This window comes from Anolis sagrei, unplaced genomic scaffold (genome assembly GCF_037176765.1).
Source record: "Anolis sagrei isolate rAnoSag1 unplaced genomic scaffold, rAnoSag1.mat MAT_SCAFFOLD_32, whole genome shotgun sequence".
Classification (NCBI taxonomy): Eukaryota; Metazoa; Chordata; class Lepidosauria; order Squamata; family Dactyloidae; genus Anolis; species Anolis sagrei.
The window spans coordinates 1-25,683 of NW_027118844.1; the positions used below are offsets into that span (position 1 = coordinate 1).

Below are 25,683 nucleotides of genomic sequence, written 5' to 3' on the forward strand. Positions count from 1 at the left end.
TAAAATTATATCAGCAAAACAACAGAGAGGAAGCAATCTGGGACATCTAATCACCTCTCAACAAAAGATTGCCCCAGGCACTGCCAGGCCATCAAATGATAATCAAGGTGGTCAGTTGAAACATTCACACCTAGCTCCACCAGACAAGAGTTCTTTGTCCCATCCTGGTCATTCCACATTCCACATTTTTCCTAGTTCCAACAGACCTCACAACCTCTGAGGATGTTTGCCATAAATACAGGCGAAATGTCAGGAGAGAATGCGTCTAGAACATGGCTATATAGCCCCCAAAAACCTACAACAGCCCAGTGATTCCGGCCATGAAAACCTTCGACAATACATTTTCATGGTTTCCTCCTTTCTGTTGAAATTGTCCACCTGCTTCTTGTGTATTTCCATGGCTTCTCTGTGTAGTCTGACATGGTGGTTGTGAGAGTGGTCCAGCATTTCTATGTTCACAAATAATATTCTGTGTCCAGGTTGGTTCATCAGGTGCTCTGCTATGGCTGACTTCTCTGACTGAATGAGTCTTGTAAAGGAGTGGTTAAACTGCTGCCACCAATTGTAACGATGACCGTTTGAATGCCACCGAATGCCACCAATTGTGAAGGTGTGCGTGGTAAAGCACCCACTGCCACCTAATCTATGAGGGAAGCCGGGCAACAATCAATATCAACCTAGGAGCTATTTTATAAAGGGACTGTTAATTACAGAAGGCTTTATTCACTTGATAGCGTAGCGTTTACTTTCCTGGCTTGACTTTACTATTGCAGGCTGTTCAACTTAGGAGAAACTGTATCAGGCAAGGCTTGAGGAAATCAGTAACAAGTTTATTTTAACAGGAGTATAACAATGTATAACTATTCTTCAAAAGAGGCACAAATCTTGATGGATACATTGGAAAGGTTTCATGAGTAAACTCAGGCAAACACTTCATAAGGTTTCACAGCTGGCACAACAGGCTTAAACCAGCCAAACCTTGATTCTTAATTCAGAATCAACAACCCCTGTAGTTTTATCACTACCGGGTCCTTTCCTGTAACCCCTTTGGTCACAAATTAATTCCCTGGTTCTCCCACTAGAGAAAACCAGTCCTTCCCTGTAGCTCACCGGCTTACAACTACATTCCCTGAATCTCCACCCTGAGACTCAGTGGTCTCTCAGTAGCTCTCCGGCCACTGACTGACTCTTTTTCAAAAACAGCTGCCCCTGAAGAGGGAGTTGGCTCCGCCCCTGTTGCTATAGCAACTCAGCTACCAACAAGCCACTCTCTCCAACAAAAACATAATCTCCCATACTTACTAAACCACTATCCAAACTACACATAACCAAAGAAATAAAACTTACACATCGTCACAAGTCTGGAGTGCCTTTGGTGTTCTTTGATTTGTTTCTGGGCGCTTGGAGGTTGGAGGAGACACCCGTGTCCCTTCCAATCCTGCCAAGACTTGATGCTGTGCTTCTCCTCCCAGGTGAGCCAAAGGCGGTCTTGGTAGTGCTGCACCACAAAGTGAAGGAGAACACCTCCCCTGTGGACACCAAGAAGCAAGCGCAACACCCGGCTGTCGTGCGCACCGTCCACGCTCGCTACACGCTTGAAGATGGCTTCTACGCCTGTGAGATGAATAAGGAGGCCGTGGCCGCCGTGGCTGAAGTCCTCAGAGACCACTGCAAAGGGTCTTAACATCTTGAAAACATTCCTCTGGCTGTCTCTTTGTATCCCCAGATTCTGCCATTCATGTCCTAAAATCTGTATAAATAAAAATGTAATGTTCATTTGTGATACCATCAGAACTCAAAAACCACTGGGGGAATTGACACCAAATTTGGACACTATGTCCCTATGTATGTTCTCCACTCAAAAAAACAACGAAAACAAAAAGCAGAAAGGACTTCTAAACTGCATGTCCACAAAGGGGAAACTGCATGTCTACCAAGACTCATGGCCACGCCCCCCCCTCGCGGGGAAACAGCCGGCCATTAAAGCCAGGCACACGTGCATGGCCACACACACACAAGCGAGTGGAGTGAAAGTGGATGTGCGCCGCATGCAGCCCCTTCTCTTTCCCTCCTATGTCAGGAGAGCGGTCTCCTCCTCCTCCCTTTCCCTGTTGGGAAAGGCAGCAGCAATGGCAGCAGCAATGGACCTTCCTTCTCCTCCCTCCCTTCCCGTCTTTCCGCCCTTTCCTTCTTCCTTCCTTCCTTCCTTCCTTCCTTCCTTCCTTCCTTCCTTCCTTCCTTCCTTCCTTGTCCTTCTTTCCTTCTTTCCCTCCTTCCCTTCCTTCCTGTCCCTCCCTTCCTTCTTCCTTTCCTTCTTTTCCTTCTCCCTCCCTCCCTCCCTTTCTACTTCTTTCCCTCATTCCTCTTCATACTTCTTCCCTCTCTCCTTTCTTCGTCCCCCTCCTTTCTTTCCCTCCTTCTTCTCCCTCCCTCCCTGTCCCTTCCTCCTTCTTTTTCCTACCTTCCCTTCTTTCCCTCCCTCCCTCCCTCCCTCCCTTTTTCTTCTTTCCTGTCCCTCCTTCCTTTTTCCTTTCCTTCTTTTCCTCCCTCCCTCCCTTTCCTCTTCTTTCCCTTTCTTCATTTCCTTCCCCTTCATTTCCTTCCCTCCCTCTCTTTCTTCATCCCCCTCCTTTCTTTCCCTCCTTCCTGTCCCTCCTTCTTTTTTCCTCCTTCCCTTCTTTCCCTCCCTCCCTTCCTTTTTCCTTTCCTTCTTTTCCTCCCTCCCTCCCTCCCTTTCTCTCCTTCTTTCCCTTTCTTCATTTCCTTCTCCCTTCATTTCCTTCCTCCCTCCTCTTCGTCCCCTCCTTTCTTTCCCTCCTTCCTGCCGTCCTTCCTTCCTCCCTCCCTTCCTGTCCCTCCTTCTTTTTTTCCTTCCTTCCTTCTTTCCCTCCCTCCCCTCCCTCCCTCCCTCCCTTCCTTTTTCCTTCCTTCCTGTCCTCCTTCCTTGTTCCTTTCCTTCTTTTCCTCCCTCCCTCCCTTTCCTCCTTCTTTCCTTTCTTCCTTCATTATCTTCCCCTCATCTCCTTTCTTCGTCCCCCTCCTTTCTTCCCTCCCTCCTTCCTCTCCTCCCTCCCTGTCCCTCCTTCTTTTTCCTTCCTTCCCTTCTTTCCTCCCTCCCTTCCTTTTTCCTTTCCTTCTTTCCTCCCTCCCTTCCCTCCCTTTTCCTCCTTCTTTCCCTTTCTTCCATTTCCTTCCCCTTCATTTCCTTCCCTCTCTCCTTTCTTCATCCCCTCCTTTCTTTCCCTCCTTCCTGCCTCCTTCCTTCCTCCCTCCCTTCCTGTCCCTCCTTCTTTTTTCTTCCTTCCCTTCTTTCCCTCCCTCCCTTCCTTTTTCCTTCCTCCTGTCCCTCCTTCTCTTCCTTCTCCTTTCCTCTCCTTTCCTCCCTTCTCCCTCCTCTCTTCTCCTTCTTCATTTCTTTCCCTTTCATTCTTCCCTCTCTTTCTTCATCCCCTCTCCTTTCTTTCCCTCCTTCCTTCCTCCTTCCTGCTCCTTCCCTCCCTTCCTGTCCCTCCTTTTCCTCTTCCTACCTTCCCTTCTTTCCCTCCCTCCCTTCCTTTTCCTTCCTTCCTGTCCCTCCTTCCTTCTTCCTTTCCTTCTTTTCCTTCCTTCCTCCCTCCCTTTCCTCCTTCTTTCCTTTTCTTCATTTCCTTCCCCTTCATTTCCTTCCCTCCTTTCTTTCCCTCCTTCCTTCCTCCTTCCTTCCTTCTTTCCTCCCCTTCCCATCCCTTCTTTCTTTCCTTCCTTCCTGTCCCTTCCTTCTTCCTTTCCTTCTTTCTAAGATATAAATGCAATATTAAATGGAAGGGACAGTCAAGAAGTAACGAGAGAAGGAGGGGAAAGGGGAAGGAAGGAAGGAAGGAAAGCAGCAGGGAGGGAAAGAAGGAAAGAAAGAAAGATAAAGAAGCAAGGAAGGAGAGAAGGAAATAAAAAAGTGAAAGGAAAAAGAGAGGGAAGGAAGGAGAGAAGGAACAAAAGATAGGGAGGGAAGGAAGGATTGAAGGAAGTAAGTAAGGAAGGAAGGAAGGAAGGAAGTAACCAAAGAGCAAAGAAAGGGAGGAAAGAAACAGGTAGAGATGGAAGAAAGATGAGAGATAGGGAAAGAAAAAGAGGAAAGGAAGGAAAGAGGGAAGGAAGGTTGGCCACAGCAATGCGTGGCGGGTACAGCTAGTAGTCAAATAAAATACAAACGTTGATTTTGCAACTTTATATACCTGGCCACTTTATATTGTGTATTACTTCCCCATTGAGTATTTTTTGGGATCCTGCAACCCAACAGCAGAAGATAACCAAGGGCTCACCGTATATCTGAGGGATATTTTGCGTGTTGGGAGCATTTGAGGCTCAGAACATTGGTAAGGAGACCAAGAGGCTTGTTTGCAACACTGTTGTCCTACCGACTCTGTGAAACATGGACCGCCTTTATGTTGGGATTCAACCCCATACTGCTCAAGTCTCAAGTCCTCAATGAGGAACAGTTTAGGTAGCTTAGTATAGGCTAGAGAAGACAATTATTACATAATTGTCTTCTCTGGGAAAGCCTAGAGAAGACAATGATGCTGGGGAAAGTAGAAGGAAAAAGGAAGAGGGGCTGACCAAGGGCAAGATGGACGGATGGCATCCTTGAAGTGACTGGACTGACCTTGAAGGAGCTGGGGGTGGTGACGGCTGACAGGGAGCTCTGGCGTGGGCTGGTCCATGAGGTCACGACTGAACGAGACGACTGAACGAATGAACAACAACAAAGTATAGGCTAAGGCAGTGGTTCTCAACCTTCTTAATGTCATGACCCCTTAATACAGTTCCTCATGTTGTGGTGACCCCCAAACATAAAATTATTGTTGTTGCTACTTCGTAACTGCAACTTTGCTACTGTTATGATGTAAATATCTGATATGCAGGATGTATCTGATATGCAGGATGTATTCACTGGACCAAATTTGACACAAGTACCCCATACGCCCAAATCTGAATACTAGTGGGGTTGGGGAGATTTATTTTGTCATTTGGGAGTTGTAGTTGCTGGGATTTATAGTTCACCTACATTCAAGAGTATTCTGAACTCCACCAATGATGGAATTGAACCAAACTTGGTTCACAGAACTCCCATGACCAACAGAAAATACTGGAACAGTTGGCGGGCATTGACTTTAAGTTTGGGAGTTTTGCTGGGATTTATAGTTCACCTACATTAAAGAGTATTCTGAACTCCACCAACGATGGAATTGAACCAAACTTGGTTCACAGAACTCCCATGACCAACAGGAAATACTGGAACAGTTTGTGGGCATTGACTTTAAGTTTGGGAGTTGTAGTTCACCACATCCAGAGAGCACAGTGGACTCAAACAATGATGGATCTGGACCAAACCTGGCATGAATACTCAATACGCCCAAATGTGAAGACAGATCAAATTTGGGGAAAATCAACCTTGACATTTGGGAATTGTAGTTGGTGAGACTTATAGTTCGCCTACAATCAAAGAGCATTCTGAACCCCATCAATGATTGAATTGGGCCAAACTTCCCACACAGAACCCCCATGAACAACAGAAAATACTGTGTTTTCTGATGGTCTTTGGCGACCCCTCTGAAACCCCCTCGCAACCCCTCAAAGGGTCCCGACCCCCAGGTTGAGAAACCGGGCTAAGGGTTTCCCTTCCTCTATGTCCCCTGAATGACAATTGGGAATGTATCTAATTTCTTTTCTCTTTCCTGTTCCTGTTCTCATTCCAATGCAGAGCTGATGCAGAACCAACCTTCAGAAATGGGGCCACAAAGTGGAATCCTCAACATGCGAATGTGGAGAAGAGCAAACCACTGACCACCTGCTGCAATGCACCCTGAGCCCTGCCACATGCACAATGGAGGACCTTCTTGCGGCAACACCAGAGGCACTCCAAGTGGCCAGATACTGGTCAAAGGACATTTAATCAACCACCAACTCGCAAATTTTGTGTTTTGTCTGTTTGTTTGCTTTGTTCTGTTAGAAATGTAATATAATTGATTGGTTGCCCTGACACGACAAATAAAAAATAAATTGTCTTCTCTAAGCTTTCCTTTCTTCTCATGATGTGGCCAAAGTCCTTCATCTTGGTCTCTACTATCCTTTCCTCCGATGAGCAGTCAGACTTTCTTTCCTGGAGGATGGACTGGTTGGATCTTCTCGTGATCCAAGGCACTCTGAGAACTTTCCTCCAACACCACAGCTCAAAAGCATCTCCCTATGGTCCATCTCTCACATCCATAGGTGACTATGAGGAATACCATGGCTTTCAGTATGTGGATCTTTGTTGCCAGTGTGATGTCTCTACTCTTAGCTCTTTTATTGAGATGGGCCCTTGCTCTCCTCCCAAGAAAGAAGTGTCTCCTGATTTCCTGGCCAGGACGCAATGGAGCCATGGCTTCAAAAAGGAGATTCCACCTGAACATGTGGAAGAACTTCCTGACTGTGAGAGCCGTTCAGCAGTGGAACTCTCTGCCCCGGAATGTGGTGGAGGCTCCTTCTTTGGAGGCTTTGAAACAGAGACTGGATGGCCATCTGCCAGGGGTGCTTTGAATGCAATATTCCTGCTTCTTGGCAGAATGGGGTTGGACTGGATGATGGCCCAGGAGGTCTCTTCCTACTCTAGGATTCTAGGATTCTAAGAGGGATGCTGGGGACATCAAGGCGAAGGGAACTCTGCAGCTGCTCAGAGGTTCTGGGTTTGGGGCGGTGGGCGGGGTCCTGGTTAAGGGGGCGGAACAAGGGAGGGAGTGTCCCCCCCCCCCCTCCGATTCGCTTTCTCTTTCTCTTTCCAGGCTTTTGCTTTCCATCCTTCTCTTTTCCTTCCTGTTGTCCCCTGGCAGCCATGGAGGCTTCTCGCGCGGCGGGCTCTCCTCGCGAGGAAGAGGAGAAGGAGAACGAGACCCTTCCCCGAGACCCGGGACACCCTCCCTCGAGTTTCTCCGTGGACAGGGCTCTTCATTGGGTGACGGTGACTTACCCGTTGCTCTTGAGATCGTGGTTTCCCGCCCAGGTAAGGAGCCAGGAGGGCGGCGCTCTGTGCATGCGCAGGAACCCCCTTTTGCCCCTCGCCTCAGGGTCCACTCAGAAGAGAGTGGGAAGAGAGACCCCGGGCACAGGGGAAGGGCAGCACAGCCTCGCCCTGGATCGGGGCCAGCAGCCCGCTTGGGTTTCCGAGAAGGAGCCAAGCGAAGGAAGCCAAAGCGCAGGACGAAGGCAGCTTTCGTGGCACTGGCTGCCTGCCAGGGCACCTTGGGACGTGTAGTTCACCGGGGGCTCCACCCCCCCCCCCGGTCCCTTCCACACCGATTATTTATCGGAGGTTTATATTATATTATATTATATTATATTATTCTATTCTATTCTATTCTATTCTATTATTTGAGGTGGCCCTAGGTAATTTTCAACGGTAAGCAAACAGTATTTTGGCGCCCCCCCCCCCCCAACCAATTATTGATATATATTTTCTGTTCATCGTGGGAGTTCTGTGTGCCATATTTGGTTCAATTCCATCATTGGTGGAGTTCAGAATGCTCTCTGATTGTAGGTGAACTATACATCCCAGTGACTACACTTGCCGCACTTGCTCCCTTGCCTGGCCCGCTTTGGGTCCGAAAGCGTGCCTGAAGACCTCGGCGTGTGCACCAAAAGTCACCTCTTCTCCTGACTTTCTCCTCAGCCATTGGGACCAAGAGAGAGAGAGAGTGAGAGAGAGACAGAGGTGGAGATGCCCACCTTTCCTGAAGGTAGGCGCAAAAACAAAGGAGGGAGAGGAGGTGGGAGATACCTCCAGCTGGAGGGGCTCTCTCTCTCTCTCTCTCTTGGTCCCAATGGCTGAAGAGAAAGTCAGAAGAGGTGACTTTTGGTGCGCATGCTGGAGTCTTCAGACATGCCTCCAGACCCGAAGCGGGCCAGACGCGGCGGCTCCACCCCTTGGCCCACTTGCGGATTGGGGAGAAGAGGCGGGTGGAGTGCCGGGGGATCGGGAAAGGGAGCCGGTCATGGGAAACGGATCAAACGCGGAGAACGATTGAGCGTCGGCTCTGCTCTCGCACCCAGTGGCCGGGTGGAGCAGGAATGAGAGGGGCTAGGCGAAGCTCAAGGGCTCAGCGAGGCAAGAAAGCCGAGCCCCCCCCCCCCCCCCCGGACTACTAGGGCTGTTGTGAGCTGAGGGGGCGCTCCTCAAGTGGCGGTCAAGGGGCATTTACAGAGGGTGCCTCTGCACCCCTGGCAAAAAAAAAAGTGTTCTGCGACCGCTTACTTCGCGTAATGGACGAGCCGCCCCTGATTATATATATAGATACATACACATACACACACACACACAGTGTCCCCTCACTTATTGCGGGGGTTACGTTCCAGGACTTCCCGCAATAAGTGAAAAACCGCGATGAAGGGACGCTCAATTTATTTTAATATTTATACATTATTTTAGTAGTTATGTTGTTGTTCATTCGTTCAGTCGTTTCCAACTCTTGGTGACCTCCTGGACCAGCCCATGCCAGAGCTCCCCGTCGGCCGTCACCACCCCCAGCTCCTTCCAAGTCAATCCAGTCACTTCAAGGATGCCATGCATCCATCTAGCCCTTGGTTTGCCCCTCTTCCTTTTTCCTTCCATTTCCCCCAGCATCATTGTCTTCTCTAGGTGACCTCATGGACCAGCCCACGCCAGAGCTCCCTGTCGGTCGTCACCACACCCAGCTCCTTCCAAGTCAATCCAGTCACTTCAAGGATGCCATGCATCCATCTAGCCCTTGGTTTGCCCCTCTTCCTTTTTCCTTCCATTTCCCCCAGCATCATTGTCTTCTCTAGGTGACCTCATGGACCAGCCCACGCCAGAGCTCCCTGTCGGTCGTCACCACACCCAGCTCCTTCCAAGTCAATCCAGTCACTTCAAGGATGCTATGCATCCATTTTGCCCTTGGTTGGCCCCTCTTCCTTTTTCCTTCCATTTCCCCCAGCATCATTGTCTTCTCTACATGACTTCATGGACCAGTCCACGCCAGAGCTCCCTGTCGGCTGTCACCACCCCCAGCTCCTTCAAGGTCAATCTAGTCACTTCAAGGATGCCATCCATTCACCTTGTCCCTGCTCAGTCCCTCTTTCTTTTTCCTTCCCCTAAGCTTTCCTGTCTTCTAATGATGTGACCAAAGGATTTCATCTTGGCCTCGAAGATCCTTCCCTCCAATGAGCAGCTGGGCTTCCTTTCCTGAAGTATGGACTGGTTGGATCTCCTGGTGGTCCAAGGCACTCATAGAATCCTAGAGTTGGAAGACACCTCATGGGCCATCCAGTCCAACCCCATTCTGCCAAGAAGCAGGAATATTGTATTCAAATCACCCCTGACAGATGGCCAGCCAGCCTCTGTTTAAAAGCTTCCAAGGAAGGAGCCTCCACCACACTCCGGGGCAGAGAGTTCCACTGCTGAACGGCTCTCACAGTCAGGAAGTTCTTCCTAATGTTCAGATGGAATCTCCTCTCTTGTAGTTTGAAGCCATTGTTCCATCGCGTCCTAGTCTCCAGGGAAGCAGAAAACTTCTGCTTGTGGCTTCCTCTCACATATTTATACATGGCTAACATGTCTCCTCTCAGCCTTCTCTTCATTAGGCTAAACATGCCCAGCTCCTTAAGCCGCTCCTCATAGGGCTTGTTCTCCAGGCCCTTGATCATTTTAGTCACCTTCCTCTGGACACATTCCAGCTTGTCAATATCTCTCTTGAATTGTGGTGCCCAGAATTGGACACAATATTCCAGGTGTGGTCTAACCAAGGCAGAATAGAGCATGGGTAGCATTACTTCCCTGGATCTAGACACTAGGCTCCTCTTGATGCAGGCCAAACTCCCATTGGCTGTTTTGCTGCCACATCACATTGTTAGCTCATGCTTAACTTGCTGTCCACGAGGACTCCAAGATCTTTTTCACACGTACTGCTCTCGAGCCAGGCGTCCCCCATTTTGTATCTTTGCATTTCGTTTTTTTCTGCCAAAGTGGAGTATCTTGCATTTGTCCCTGTTGAACTTCATTTTGTTAGTTTTGGCCGATCTCTCTAATCTGTCAAGAGCGTTTTGAATCCTGCTCCTGTCCCCTGGAGTATTGGTTCTCCCTCCCAATTTGGTCCCATCTGCAAACTTGATGATCCTGCCTTCTAGCCCTTCATCTAAGTCATTAATAAAGATCCTGAACAGGACCGGGCCCAGGACGGAACCCTGCTGACGGCACTCCACTTGTCACTTCTTTTTAAGATGAAGAGGAAGCATTAGTGAGCACCCTCTGGGTTCGTCCACTGATCCAACGTTCTGTGTTATCTTGCCCAGATCCACAGGTGAGAGAAGTGGAGTGCATATTTACCTGTGGATTCATGTCCAGGGTGGGAGAAAGAAAGGACCCTTGTCTGTTGTGGTGCTAAATTCATAAATACAGTAATTACTACATAACATTACCGTGCATCGAACTGCTTTTTCTGTTCATTTGTTGTAAAACATGATGTTTTGGTGCTTAATTTGTAAAATCATAACATAATTTGATGTTCAATAGGCTCTTCCTTCATCCCTCCTTATCAACCAACATGTTTGCTTCTCCAATGTTCTGTCAGCCTGTTCATGTTGGATAAGTGAGACTTTACTGTATATCCAGAAGGCCAGCTGTAATATTTTGTCGTGTTGGTCAGTGCTCTTTTGTTTTTACCCGGTTTGGGTCCCCGAGTGTTACTGAATGACAACTCCCATTGCTTTACATTCCTTCGTGAGCCTTGACCCATGTGCTGTAGGGTAATCCCACCCCACTCTTGTGTTGCTTGCAAGCCCACAGACTCTTCCCTCCTTTGCAGACGGCGAGTGCATCCTCACCTCCTTCGGCCCAGACCCAAGCCATGCAAGAAAATGAGACGCTGAATGAGGAGAATCCGCAGCCAAATGAACAGCCCCAAGAGGACGAGTATGTCATACAAAAAGGTAGGTGGAATTCCACACAAGGAGAAACACAACATACAAACAATCTACAAACCCACCAAGAAAATCCAACCAATGCTCCGTTCAGCAAAGGACAAGAGGGATCCCCTCGCCTCTGCAGGAGTCTACTGTATACCATGCAGCTGTGGACAAGAAGTCTACATAGGGACCACCAAATGCAGCGCCCAGACACGCATCAAGGAACATGGAAGGCACTGCAGACTACGTCAACCAGAGAAGTCAGCCATAGCAGAGCACCTGATGAACCAACCTGGACACAGCATATTATTTGAGAACACAGAAATGCTGGACCACACCACTATGTCAGACTACACAGAGAAGCCATTGAAATCCACAAGCATGTGGACAATTTCAACAGAAAGGAAGAGCCCATGAAAATGAACAAAATCTGACTACCAGTATTAAAAAAACTCTAAAATTACAACAGCAAAACAACAGAGAGGAAAAAACCAGGCACAGATTAACACCTCCCAGCAACAGATTTTCCCAGGCTCAGGCAGGCCTTCAAATGCTAATGAAGGTGGTCAGCTGAAACATTCACACCCAGCTCCAGCAGAGAACAGCTCTTTGCCCCACCCCAGTCATTCCACAGATATATAAACCCATTTTCCTATTTCCAACAGACCTCACTACCTCTGAGGTAGTGCTTACCATAGCTGCAGGTGAAACGTCAGGAAAAATGCCTCTAGAACATGGCCCTATAGCCCATAAAAACCCACAAGAACCTGGCCCACAGAGTCTCTTCCAACTCTCTTATTCTCTGATTCTTTTCTAGAAAGTCCTTGTTTTTCATGACACGTCCAAAGTATGACAGCCTCCGTTTGGTCGCCTTGGCCTCTACGGAGAGTTCAGGCCCAATTTGCTATGGAACTACTTTATTTATTTATTTATTTATTTATTTATTTATTTATTTACAGTATTTTTATACCGCTTTTCTCACCCCTGGGGGGACTCAAAGCGGTTTACACATAACTGGCAAAACTTCAATGCCATACATTGGATACTGATGCAATGCCAAATATAAATGGACACTGATGCATAAATCATAATTAGACAGTACATAAGCAATCATTAAAACAATAAATAATAAAAACAGTCTCGCCAGTCGTATTGTCATTCTGGTCCATGTCCTTTAAACTCTACAAACATCTACTGTCCGAAGGGCTGGTCCCAAAGACATGATTTTAATTACTTTCTAAAAGCCAGGAGGGAGGGAGCAGATCTTACCTCATTTGGGAATGCCCTGTCTCTCATAGAATGATAGAATCCTAGAGTTGGAAGAGACCTCCTGGGCCATCCAGTCCAACCCCATTCTGCCAAGAAGCAGGAATATTGCATTCAAAGCACCCCTGACAGATGGCCATCCAGCCTGTGTTTAAAAGCTTCCGAAGAAGGAACCTCCACCACACTCCCTTTGGGGCAGGGAGTTCCACTGCTGAACGGCTCTCACAGGAAGTTCTTCCTCATGTTCAGATGGAATCTCCTTTCTTGTAGTTTGAAGCCATTCCTCCCTTGCGTCCTAGTCTCCAGGGAAGCAGAAAGGAAGCTTGCTCCCTCCTCCCTGTGGCTTCCTCTCACATATTTATACATGGCTATCATATCTCCTCTCAGCCTTCTCTTCTTCAGGCTAAACATGCCCAGCTCCTTAAGCCGCTCCTCATAGGGCGTCCCCGCCAGACGCATTTGCGCAATTAATGGGAGTGAGAGCAGGGCCTCCCCGAGATGGGACGTAGGTGTGGATGCGTTCAGTCAAGTAAGCTGGGCCAGAACTTATCAAGGATAAGTAAATTAAAAGCCAATAAAGAAAAAGGCCTATAAAGATTATCCACCTGTAGCGCAGTCGTCCCCTTTTCCTGCTGCCTTCTACCCACCAAAGCATTATTGCCTTTTCTAGGGAGTCCCAAGTAAGACAACCACATTTTGCTTGTGTTGACTTTTAGGAAAGGTTTGGCCTCAATTTGTTCCAGGACCCATTTATTGGACTTCTTTCGCCAACTTTGGGTATCTGCAGAACGCTCCCCAAGCACCACATTTCCAAGGAGTTGGTTTTCTTCCTCTCCCACTTTCTTCATAACCAATTGTACAAATTGAAGAAGAGAAGGCTGAGAGGAGACGTGATGACAGCCATGTATGAATATGTGAGAGGAAGTCACAGGGAGGAGGGAGCAAGCTTGTTTTCTGCTTCCCTGGAGACTAGGATGCAATGGAACAATGGCTTCAAACTACAAGAGAGGAGATTCCATCTGAACATGAGGAAGAACTTCCTGACTGTGAGAGCCGTTCAGCAGTGGAACTCTCTGCCCCGGGGTGTGGTGGAGTCTCCTTCTTTGGAAGCTTTTAAACAGAGGCTGGATGGCCGTCTGTCAGGGGTGCTTTGAATGCAATATTCCTGCTTCTTGGCAGAATGGGGTTGGACTGGATGATGGCCCAGGAGGTCTCTTCCAACTCTAGGATTCTATGAGAAATGCAATATCACAATTATTTGGTTTTACTTTACGTTTGCCCGGTCTTTTTCCTGATTCAGAAAGATGGGAGGAGAGGGCAGCTCTTCAGTCCATCCTGCAACCACTTCCTTTGCATCTCCTTGGTGGCCAAGAGAACTTTGTTGTCTTCTCAGATTTCACCATCCAGGTCCGTGTCACTGGGCGGACTGGCGGCTGTGAGAAGGACTTCCTAAAGGAGGTTGCTGACCACCTTTGGAAGCATGAGATCTGCCTCCAGACAGAGGACTACCGAGAGGACTCCAGCCACTTCCTGCTGATCTTCTGCCCGGTGGCTACCTCAGTGGGCAGTGACATAGCCAACGCTCTCGAGGGTCTCGGCAGTAAGTCCGGGCACAATGTGGTGAAACAAAGCTCTCTCTTTTGCAAGGGCCATGCAGGCAATCCTTCCCCATTTCTCCCTTGGGATCTATGGTTGGGTGCCTTTCAGGTGAAGCCTTGGGATTGGGAAGGACGAGCTGGAGAAACAAACTTGGTGACAGCAGTTGGCCTCCTGAGTCCCTTCTGAGCATGCCAAACTGGGACACAGAGTAGATCCAACAGGCCTGCCTCACCAGTGTATTAATGCAGAGATAGGTTGAGTCAATTAAATAGAAATCATGAAGAAAGTGGAGCTTTTTCTCTCTAATCCTGCCAAGACTCACCATAATGGTTGTTGTAGATTTTTTTGGGCCATATGGCCATGGTCTAGAGGCATTTTCTCCTGACGTTTCGCCTGCATCTATGGCAAGCATCCTCAGAGGCTGTGAGGTCTGTTGGAACTGGGAAACTGGGTTTATATATCTGTGGAATGACCAGGGTGGGACAAAGAACTCTTGTCTGCTGGAGCTAGATGGGAATGTTTCAACTCCTCTGCTGCGCCAGCTCCACTGGCTGCCAGTTTGCTACCAGGCCCAATTCAAAGTGCTGGCTTTAGCCTATAAAGCCCTAAACGGTTCTGGCCCAGCCTACCTATCCGAACGCATCTCTTCCTACGAACCCTCCAGGAAGTTAAGATCATCTGAGGAGGCCCTGCTCTCGATCCCGTCTGCTTCGCAAGCACGCTTGGCAGGGACGAGAGACAGGGCCTTCTCTGTGGTGACCCCTCGGCTGTGGAACTCCCTGCCTAGGGATATTAGATCAGCCCCCTCCCTCCTGACCTTTCGTAAGAGAGTGAAAACCTGGCTCTTCGAGCAGGCATTCGGAACCCCGGAATAGATAGTCAAGCTTGAGATGGAGAATGACCCAGGAACGGCCAAGACGATGAAATGGACGAGGATTGGAATGAGAGGATATAGCTCTTTTTAAATTGTTATTGCACTGTATTGCACTGTCTTTTTTTGTCTAATTGCACTTAACTGTTTTTGCTTTTGTATTGTATTGATGGCATCGAATTGTGCCGATATGTAGACCGCCCTGAGTCGTCTGCGGGCTGATATGGGCGGGATATAAGTGACGTAAATAAATAAACTGGCCATCTTGATTAGCATTTGATGGCCTGGCAGCACCTGGGGGAATCTTTTGTTGAGAGGTGATTAGATGTCCCAGGTTGTTTCCCCTCTACTGTTTTACTGTTGTAATATTAGAGGGTTTTTTTTTAATACTGGTAGCCAGATTTTGTTCATTTTCATGGTGTCCTTATTTATTTATTTATTTATTTATTTATTTGGAGTGCTTCTACCCCGCCCTTCTCAACCCCCTAGGAGGGACTCAGGTTGGCTTACAAAAGGCACAATTTGATGCCTAACAATTCACAAAATACAATATACAATTTACAATATAACGACGACAGTTATAACTAATTAAAACAGTCAAATTAAAACAACAGCAGCAGTAAAATGATCTTGTGGTCAACGTTCGTCAATTCGTAAATCCATAATCCATCCAGCATTGTCATTGTCCTTTCCTACTCTGGTCGCCATTGTTTTTTATCCATCTGCCAGCTTACCCAAAGGCCTGGTCCCATATCCAGGTCTTTAGCTTCCTTCTGAAAGAGAGGAGGGATGTTGATGACCTAATTTCCCCGGGGGAGCGCATTCCACAGGCGAGGGGCCACCACTGAGAAGGCCCTGTCCCTCGTCCTCGCCAGTCTCACTTGTGATAAAGGCGGGGCCGAGAGCAGGGCCTCCCCAGAATATCTTAAACTCCGAGGTGGGATGTAGAAGGAGATCCGTTCGGACAGGTACTCTGGGCCAGAGCCGTAAAGGGTTTTGTAGGTCAAAACCAGCACTTTGAATTGTGCTCGGAACTGGATCGGCAGCCAGTGGAGCTGACATAACAGAGGGGTGGTATGCTCCCTGTATGATGCTCCGGTGAGTAATCTAGCTGCCGTCTGTTGGACTAATTGAAGTTTCCGAACAGTCTTCAAAGGCAACCCCACGTAGAGTGCATTGCAGTAATCTATTCGGGATGTAACAAGAGCGTGGACCACCGTGGCCAGATCAGGCTTCCCAAGATACGGGTGCAAGTGGCGCACAAGTTTTAATGTTGAAATTGTCCACATGCTTCTTGTGGATTTCAATGGCTTCTCTGTGTAGCATGACGTGGTGGTTGTGAGAGTGGTCCAGCATTTCTGTGTTCTCATATAATCTGCTGTGTCCAGGTTGGTTCATCAGGTGCTCTGCATCCTCTCTGAGGATGCTCGCCATAGATGCAGGCGAAACGTCAGGAGAGAATGCCTCTAGAACATGGCCATATAGCCCAAAAAAACCCTACAACAACCTAGTGACAATACATACTCACCATAATCCTTCCTGTGCCTCTCCTTCCAGGTGAGCCAAAGGCTGTCTTGGTGCTGCTGCACCACAAAGTGAGGGAGAGCACCTCCTATGTCAACACCAAGGAGCAAGCGCAACACCCGGCCGTCGTGCGCACCGTCCATGCTCGCTACTTGCTTGACGATGGCTTCTACGCCTGCCAGATGAACAAGGAGGCCGTGGTCCAGGTGGCCGAAGCCCTCAAAGACCACTGGAAAGATTCTTAAAATAGTGAAAATATTACTCCAGCTGTCTCTCTATATCCAGATTCTACCATTCATGGCTCGAAATCTGTCTACCTATACACATTTCTATCTCTATGTGTGTGTATGTGGCGGAGTTGTCCGCTTGCACAGACAGCCTCCGGCCTCCACGAACAGGCCATAGTCCCAAATGCTGAGAAGCCTCCAAAGGCAGTCCCTCAACTATTATTATTTATTTATCATGTCAGGAGCAGACCAAAGTTGTATTGCATTTTTAACAAACAAACAAACAAGCAAAACACAAAGTTTGCAAGCTTGGTATTCTATTAAATGTCCTTTGAGCAGTATCTGGCCACTTGGAGTGACTCTGGTGTTACTATAAGAAGGTCCTCCCTTGTGCATCATGTGGCAGGGCTCAGGTTGCATTGCAGCAGGTGGTCAGTGGTTTGCTCTCCTCCACACTCGCATGTCGAGGATTCTACTTTGTGGCCCCATTTCTTGAGGTTGGCTCTGCATCTCATGGTGCCAGAGCGCAGTCTGTTCAGCACCTTCCAAGTCACCCAGTCCTCTGTGTGCCCAAGGGGGAGTCTCTCATTTGGTATCATCCATTGGTTGAGGTTCTGGGTTTGAGCCTGCCACTTTTGGACTCTCGCTTGCTGAGGTGTTCCAGCGAGTGTCTCTGTAGATCTTAGAAAACTATTTTAGAAAACGATGGTATCAGCCATTGGTTGAGGTTCTGGGTTTGAGCCTCCTACTTTTGGACTCTCGCTTGCTGAGGTGTTCCAGCGAGTGTCTCTGTAGATCTTAGAAAACTATTTTAGAAAACTATGGTATCAGCCATTGGTTGAGGTTCTGGGTTTGAGCCTGCCACTTTTGGACTCTTGCTTGCTGAGGTGTTCCAGCGAGTGTCTCTGTAGATCTTAGAAAACTATTTTAGAAAACTATGGTATCAGCCATTGGTTGAGGTTCTGGGTTTGAGCCTGCCACTTTTGGACTCTCGCTTGCTGAGGTGTTCCAGCGAGTGTCTCTGTAGATCTTAGAAAACTATTTTAGAAAACTATGGTATCAGCCATTGGTTGAGGTTCTGGGTTTGAGCCTGCCACTTTTGGACTCTCGCTTGCTGAAGTGTTCCAGCGAGTGTCTCTGTAGATCTTAGAAAACTATTTTAGAAAACTATAGTCCCTCAACTGACATTGCATGTTACAGCGAGCGCCATGAGCATGTAGCCCAAACGCTGCCAATGTCCTCCCCAAACACTACAGCCCACCACCCAAGAAATGCTTTCATTCCAGGAAAATTTCATCTTAGATTTGACATGTTTTCACCATCACAGACAGGCATCCCAGTGTGGAATTTGCATGACCCCACCCACTGCCTCTCCTTTAATCCTTTCCTACCCTTTCCTATGGCACACAGCAAACACAGGGGAATTGATCAGCAACTGAATAGACTGGAGGGGTTTGAGGAACTGACTCAACAGGATGGAAGGTCTGTTTAGCTGTGCAAATGCTCCCCTGGTCACCACTGAAACCTGGGGTTCCAGGCTCAGCGATGAGTCCAGGGTCACACCCAAGCTGCGAACCTGCGTCTTCAGGGTGAGTGCGACCCCATCCAGCACAGGCTGTAACCCTATACCCTGCTCGGCCTTGCGACTGACCAGGAGTGCCTCTGTCTTGTCTGGATTAAGTTTCAATCTGTTGTCCCTCATCCAGACCGTCACAGCGGCCAAGCACCGGTTCAGGACCTGGACAGCCTCCTTAGTAGCTGGTGGGAAGGAGTGACAGAGTTGGACATAATCCGCGTACAGATGACACCGCACCCCGAAACTCTGGATGATCTCCCCCAGTGGCTTCATGTAGATGTTGAACAGCATGGGAGACAATATTGAGCCCTGAGGAACCCCACAGGACAACGGTTGTGGGGTTGAACAGGTGTCTCCCAGTAACACCTTCTGAGACCGACCCTCAAGGAATGAGCGGAGCCACTGCAAAACAATCCCTCCAAGACCCATCCCCACGAGGCGTCCCAGAAGGATATCGTGATGGATGGTATCGAAGGCCGAAGAGAGGTTGAGCAGTACCAACATGGACACACTCCCCCTGTCCAGCTCCCGGCGCAGATCATCCACTAAGGCGACCAAGGATAGTTGCATCTGTCAAGTGGGAAATTAAGGTACTACTTATGTGTAGGGAGGCTAATTTAACTAATTTATGAGGCCATAAAAATCTCCAACAAGCATGCGGGGAATGAGGAAGTACTTCATCAGTGTTGCAGATGGACAGTGAAGTGACAGCTTCCCTGGTTGCCAGAAAAAACAGTTGGAATGTTAAATAGCCTCTAACTGTCTGTCTAAATGGGCCGAAACTAACAAAATGAAGTTCAACAAGGGCAAATGCAAGAGACTCCACATAGGCCAGTGGTTCTCAACCTGTGGGTCCCCAGATGTGTTGGCCTTCAACTCCCAGAAATCCTAACAGCTGGTAAACTGGTTGGGATTTCTGTTATGCTGTTAATGGTTTTGTATGCTGTTGGATTTTGCTCTTGTTGTAAACCGCGTTGAGTCGCCTACAAGGCTGAGAAATTGCGGTATACAAGCAAAGTAAATAAATAAATAAATAAATAAAATTTCTGGGAGTTGTAGGCCAAAACACCTGGGGACCCACAGGTTGAGAACCACTGACATAGGCAGAAAAAACGAAATGCAAAGAGACAGAATGGGGGACAATGCCTGGCTCAAGAGCAGGACGTGTGAAAAAGATCTTGGAGTCCTTGTGGGGAGGAAGGAGAACATGAGCCAACAATGTGATGTGGTAGCAAAAAAAGCCAATGGGATGTTGGCCTGCATCAAGAGGAGCCTAGTGTCTAGATCTAGGGAAGTCATGCTCCCCATGCTCTATTCTGCCTTGGATAGACCACACCTGGAATATTGTGTCCAATTCTGGGCACCACAATTCAAGAGAGATATTGACAAGCTGGAATGTGTCCAGAGGAGGGCGACTCAAATGATCCAGGGTCTGGAAAACAAGCCCTATGAGGAGCGGCTTAAGGAGCTGGGCATGTTTAGCATGAAGAAGAGAAGGCTGAGAGGAGACATGATGAGGGCCAGGTATCAATACATGAGAGGATGTCACAGGGAGGAGGGAGCAAGCTTGTTTTCTGCTGCCCTGGAGACTCAAGAGAGATATCGATTCTAAGCTGGAATGTGTCCAGAGGAGGGCGACTAAAATGATCAAGGGTCTGGAGAACAAGCCCTATGAGGAGTGGCTTAAAGATCTGGGCATGAATAAGAGAAAGCGGAGAGGAGGCATGATGAGGGACAGGTATACATATGTGAGGGCAGGCCCGTAGCCAGGGTTTCGTTTCGGGGGGGCGGCTGAATTTTTTTCAGGGGGGGGGGTTCGGAGGGGCTGAGTCTCGGGGGGGGGGGGGGCTGAGTCTGAGTGAAAGAGGGTCTAGCCTAGCAAACCTTTTGTATCATTACCCCAATACCCCCATGCATATGGGATATATTGAGCATGGTGATCAGATCATGATACGAATAAACATAACAGTTTAAGTAATGCACCAGTAAGGCCTTTTCGCGAACCACCATGAGAATTTCGGGGGGGGGGGGGGTGAAGCCCCTCAAGCCCCCCCCCCCCCCCCCCTACATGCCTGTGTGAGGGAAAGTCCTAGGAAGGAAGGAGCTTCCTTTCTGCTTCCTTGGAGACTAGGACGCAATGGAGCAATGGCTTCAAACTACAAGAGAGGAGATTCCATCTGAACATGAGGAAGAACTTCCTGACTGTGAGAGCCATTCAGCAGTGGAACTCTCTGCCCCGGAGGGAGTGTGGTGGGGGCTCCTTCTTTGGAAGCTTTTAAACAGGGGCTGGATGGCCATCTATCAGGGGTGATTTGAATGCAATATTCCTGCTTCTTGGCAGAATGGGGGTGGACTGGATGGCCCAGGAGGTCTCTTCCAACTCTAGGATTCTATGATTCTAAGAGGGCTGCTGAGGACATCAAGGCGAAGGGAACTCTGCAGGTGCTCAGAGGCGCGGGGTTTGGGGTGGTGGGCGGGGGTCCTGGTTAAGGGGGCGGGGCGAGGGAGAGAGGGAGGGCCCCCATTCGCTTTCTCTTTCTCTTTCCAGGCTTTTGCTTTCCATCCTTCTCTTTTCCTTCCTGTTGTCCCCTGGCAGCCATGGAGGCTCCCCGCCTGGCGGGCTCTCCTCGGGAGGAAGAGGAGAAGGAGAAGGAGGGCGCTGGGCCCGGGGGCGAGACCCTTCCCCGAGACCCGGGACACCCTCCCTCGACTTCCTCCGTGGACTGGGCTTTTCATTGGGTGACGGTGAATTACGCGGACCTGTTTTCCCCTTTTTTCCGAGCCGCGTCGTTCTTGAGATCGTCCCTTTCCTTTCAGGTAAGGAGCCAGGAGGGCGGCGCTCTGTGCATGCGCAGGAACCCCCTTTTGCCCCCTCGCCTCAGGGTCCCCTAAGAAGTGAGCATGGGCATGCGCAGAGAGGGAGAGCCGGGCACAGCCTCGCCCTGGATCGGGGCCAGCAGCCCGCTTGGGTTTCGAGAAGGAGCATCTTAACACCTCTCAACAGAAGATTTTCCCAGGCTCAGCCAGGCCTTCAAATGCTAATGAAGGTGATCAGTTGAAACATTCACACCTAGCTCCAGCAGAGAAGAGCTCTTGGCCCCACCCCAGCCATTCCACAGATATATAAACCCATTGTCCTAATTCCAACAGACCTCACTACCTCTGAGGATGCTTGCCACAGATGCAGGCGAAAACGTCAGGAGATAATGCCTCTAGAACAGGGGTAGGGAACCTTCGGCTCTCCAGGTGTGGTGGACTTCAACTCCCACAATTCCTTGAGGCTCGTGTAAGCCTTTGGGGTGAATGCCGAGCCTCAAGGAATTGTGGGAGTTGAAGTCCACCACACCTGGAGAGCCGAAGGTTCCCTACCCCTGCTCTAGAACATGGCCCTATAGCCCGAAAAAACCCACAAGAACCTAGCGATTCCAGCCATGAAAGCCTTCGACAATTTATTTATTTATTTATTTATTTAGCAGTTTTGTATCCCGGTCTCCTCACCTCCGTTCGAGGGGACTCGGGCCGGTTTCCAACATCAATATTACAGACAGTCATTAAAACATCTTATTCTAAATCACACTAAAACATTAAAATAGCAAAATACAATTATATAATTACAGTGGTCAGTCGTCATCAAAAGTCATCATTCGTGGTCATCCATCCATCTCAAAGGATCATGGCTCATTCATTGAATGCCAGTCCCGAAAACCAGGTTTTCACCTGTTTCCTGAACTTTAAGATAGAAGGGGCAGTTCTTATCTCCAGTGGAAGGGAGTTCCAGAGTCGCGGGGCCACCACCGAGAAGGCCCTGTCTCTCATCCCCACCAGACGCACCTGTGAGGCCGGTGGGATCGAGAGCAGGACCCCTCCAGACAATCATAGCAATCGTGATGGAGGTAAATTGGGCTGGAGTCATTTAGGGCTTTATAGGTTAACACCAGCACTTTGAATTGTGCTCGGAAGCTAATTGGCAGCCAGTGGAGCTGGCACAACAGAGGAGTAGTATGCTCCCTGTACCCTGCTCATGTTAGCATTCTGGCTGCCGAGCGTTGGACTAATTGAAGCTTCCGGGCAGTCTTCAGAGGCAACCCCACGTAAAGAGTGTTGCAGTAATCTAAATGGGATGTAACCAAAGCGTGGACCACCGTGGCCAAGTCAGACTTCCCAAGGTACGGGCGCAGCTGGCACACAAGTTTTAATTGTACAAAGGCTCCCCTGATCACCGCTGAAACCTGGGGCTCCAGGCTCAGCGATGAGTCCAGGATCACTCCCAATAGGCTTTTCCTTCATCCCTCCTTATCAAACTAACATTTTTGCTTCTCCAACGTTCTGCCGGCCCGTTCATATTGGATAAGCAAGACTCTACTGTATATCCAGGGGGCCAGCTGTAATATTTTGTCGTGTTGGTCAGTGCTCTTTCGTTTTTACCCGATTTGGGTCCCCGAATGTTACTGAATGACAACTCCCATTGCTTTTTCATTCCTTCATGAGCTTTGACCCATGTGCTGTAGGGTAATCCCACCCCTCCCTTGTGTTGCTTGCAAGCCCACAGACTCTTTCCTCCTTTGCAGAACGCGAGTGCATCCTCACCTCCTATGCCCCAGGCCCACGTGAGGCAAGAAAATGAGCCGCCGAATGAGGAGAATCCGCAGCCAAATGAACAGCTCCAAGACTCCGAGTATGTCAAGGTAAAAGGTAGGCAAAATGCCACTGGAACGCCTGAAAGAGAATGAGACACAAGAGAGTAAAGGAAACCTTTTTCCTTCCATATTCCAAGGACAAAGCCGGGGTGGTTGGGTTGTGCAGTGTTCCAGAACTCTCTGCCCCAGAGTCTGGTGGAAGCTCCTTCCTTGGAGGCTTTTAAACAGATGCCGGGTGGCCATCTGTCTTGGGTGCTTTTGATGGTGCTTTTCCTGCATGGCAGAAGGGGGTTGGAATAGATGGCCCATGTGGTGTCTTCCAACTCTGTTATTCTTTGATTCTTTTCTAGAGAGTCCTTGTTTTTAATGATGTGTCCGAAGTATGACAGCCTCCATTTGGTTGCCTTGGACTTCTAGGGCAGTGTTTCTCAACCTCGGGGTCGGGGACCCCGGGGGGGGGGCATGAGGGGGTGTGAGAGGGGTCACCAAAGACCACCAGAAAACACAGTATTTTCTGTTGGTCATGGGAGTTCTGTGTGGGAAGCTTGGCCCAATTCTGTCGTCGATGGGGTTCAGAATTCTCTTTGTTTGTAGGTGAACTATAAATCCCAGCAACTACAACTCTCAAATGTCAAGGTCTATTTTTCCCAAACTCCACCAGTATTCACATTTGGGCATATTAAGTATCCGTGCCGAGTTTGGTCCAGATCCATCTCTGGATATAGATGAACTACAACTCCAAAACTCAAGCCAATGCCCACCAAACCCCTTCCAGTATTTTCTGTTGGTCATGGGAGTTCTGTGTGAAAAGTTTGGTTCAGTTCCATTGTTGGTGGAGTTCAGAATGCTCTTTGATTGTAGGTGAACTAGAAATTCCCAGCAATGACAACTCCCAAATGACAAAACCAACCCTCCCGCCCCAACTCCACCAGTATTCAAATGTGGGCGTCTTGGGTATTTGTGCCAAATTTGTTCCAGTGAATGCAAATACATCCTGCAGATCAGATATTTACATTATGATTCATAACAGTAGCAAAATGACAGTTATGAAGTAGCAATGGAAATAATGTTATGGTTGTGTGTCAGCACAACATCAGGAACTGTATTAAGAGGTTGCAGCATTAGGAAGGTTGAGAAACACTGGTCTAGGGAGAGTTCAGGCTCAAATTGCAATGGAACCAACTTATTGAGGAGATTCCAGAGGAGATTCCATCTGAACATGAGGAAGAACTTCCTGACTGTGAGAGCCGTTCAGCAGTGGAACTCTCTGCCCCGGAGTGTGGTGGAGGCTCCTTCTCTGGAAGCTTTTAAGCAGAGGCTGGATGGCCATCTGTCAGGGGTGATTTGAATGCAATATTCCTGCTTCTTGCAGGGGGTTGGACTGGATGGCCCATGAGGTCTCTTCCAACTCTATGATTCTATGATTCTATGATTGATCTTTTATTTACTTATCAGTGATAGAGTTTGTCCACCTGTAGTGCAGTCTTCCTCTTTTCCTGCTGCCTTCTACCCATCCAAGCATTATTGCCTTTTCTAGGAAGTCCCAAGTAAGACAACATCATTTTGCTTGTGTTGACTTCTAGGAAAGGTTTGGGCTCAGTTTGCTCCAGGACCCATTTATTGGTCTTCTTTCGCCAACTTTGGGTACCTGCAGAACATTCCTCAAACACCACATTTCCATTTCTTCATCACCAGTCCGTACAAATGGGGAAATGCAGTATCATCATTAGAATCCTAGACTTGGAAGAGACCTGGTGGGCCATAATCCAGTCCAACCCCATTCTGCCAAGAAGCAGGACAATCACATTCAAAGTACCCCTGACAGATGGCCATCCAGCCTCTGTTTAAAAGCCTCCAAAGAAGGAGGCCTCTACCACAATCCGGGGGCAGAGAGTTCCACTGCTGAATAACTCTCACAGTTAGGAAGTTCTTCCTCACGTTCAGGTGGAATCTCCTTTCTTTCCTGTACTTTGAAGCCATAGCTCCATTGCATCCTAGCCTCCAGGGCAGCAGAAAGCTTGCTTTCTTCCTTCCTATGACTTATTCCCACACATATTTATCCTCTCAGTCTTCTCTTCTGGTTTTACATTCCATTTGGCCTCTTTTTCCTGATTCACCAAGATGGGAAGAGAGGGCAGCTCTTCAGTCCATCCTGCAACCATTTCCTTTGCATCCCCTTGGTCACCAAGAGAACTTTGTTGTCTTCTCTTCTCAGATTTCACCATCCAGGTCCGGGTCACTGGGCGGACTGGCGACTGTGAGAAGGACTTCCTAAAGGAGGTCACTGAGCACCTTTGGAAGCATGAGATCCGCCTCAAGGTGGAGGATTACCCAGAGGACTCTGGTCACTTCCTGCTGGTCTTCTGCCCGGTGGCTTCCCGGGTGGGCACCGACATGCAGAACGCTCTGGAAGACCTCCAAGGTTAGTACAGGTGTGCTACGGCTAACCAAGCCTCTCCTTTTGGCAAAGTCCTTTCGCATCAAGACATTTCCTCCTTGGGGTGAATAGCTGGGTGCCTTTGAGCTGCAGCCTTGGCATCAGGAGGGCAAGGAAGGAGAGAATGAGCAACAGATTTTGGGTATTCAGTTGCAGCAAGCAATGGGATAAGGCGGGATCTGGGAAAGAATGGGATTCTGCTATGACCATTTATGCTGTTGCTGAGAGTAAACAATAGAAACATGACACTTAGGCAGAAAAAAAATGAAATGCACAGATATAGCCTGGCTTGGAAGCAGCCCATTGGATCTAGGACCCTTAAGAGACCCCCAAGCTGAACATATGTCAATAATACAATGTGGTAACTTAAAAGCCAATGAGATTTTTGGCTGTATCAATAAGAGTCTCAGTCAGAGCTTTCCAAACTGTGCATCAAATCCGGGAAATGTCAACCTAGCAGTTCAAAAACATTCAAATGTGAGTAGATCAATAGGTACCGCTTTGGCAGGAAGGCAATGGTGCTCCATGCAGTCATGTTGGCCAAATGATCTTGGAGGTGTCTACAGACAATGCCGGCTCTTTGGCTTAGAAATGGAGATGAGCACTATCTTCCAGAA

General features: G+C 48.6%; 1 protein-coding gene across 1 annotated transcript; it reads left to right on the forward strand.

The window, feature by feature from the left end:
• The first annotated feature begins 6,842 nt into the window (after positions 1 to 6,842).
• On the forward strand, positions 6,843 to 16,467 carry LOC132762159 (uncharacterized). Its single transcript, XM_067462548.1, has 4 exons — positions 6,843 to 7,015; positions 10,830 to 10,953; positions 13,496 to 13,795; positions 16,223 to 16,467. Exons 1-4 carry the CDS (start codon positions 6,848 to 6,850, stop codon positions 16,432 to 16,434), a joined length of 804 nt encoding a protein of 267 aa, XP_067318649.1. The 5' UTR covers positions 6,843 to 6,847; the 3' UTR covers positions 16,435 to 16,467.
• The last annotated feature ends 9,216 nt before the right edge of the window (positions 16,468 to 25,683 follow it).

Bases quoted from the DNA above. Each gene is read 5' to 3' on its own strand.
- LOC132762159 (XM_067462548.1), top strand. From the start codon at position 6,848: ATGGAGGCTTCTCGCGCGGCGGGCTCTCCTCGCGAGGAAGAGGAGAAG. The intron at 7,016-10,829 runs GTAAGGAGCCAG...CCTCCTTTGCAG, and splicing joins GATCGTGGTTTCCCGCCCAG to ACGGCGAGTGCATCCTCACC. The intron at 10,954-13,495 runs GTAGGTGGAATT...TTCCTGATTCAG, and splicing joins CGAGTATGTCATACAAAAAG to AAAGATGGGAGGAGAGGGCA.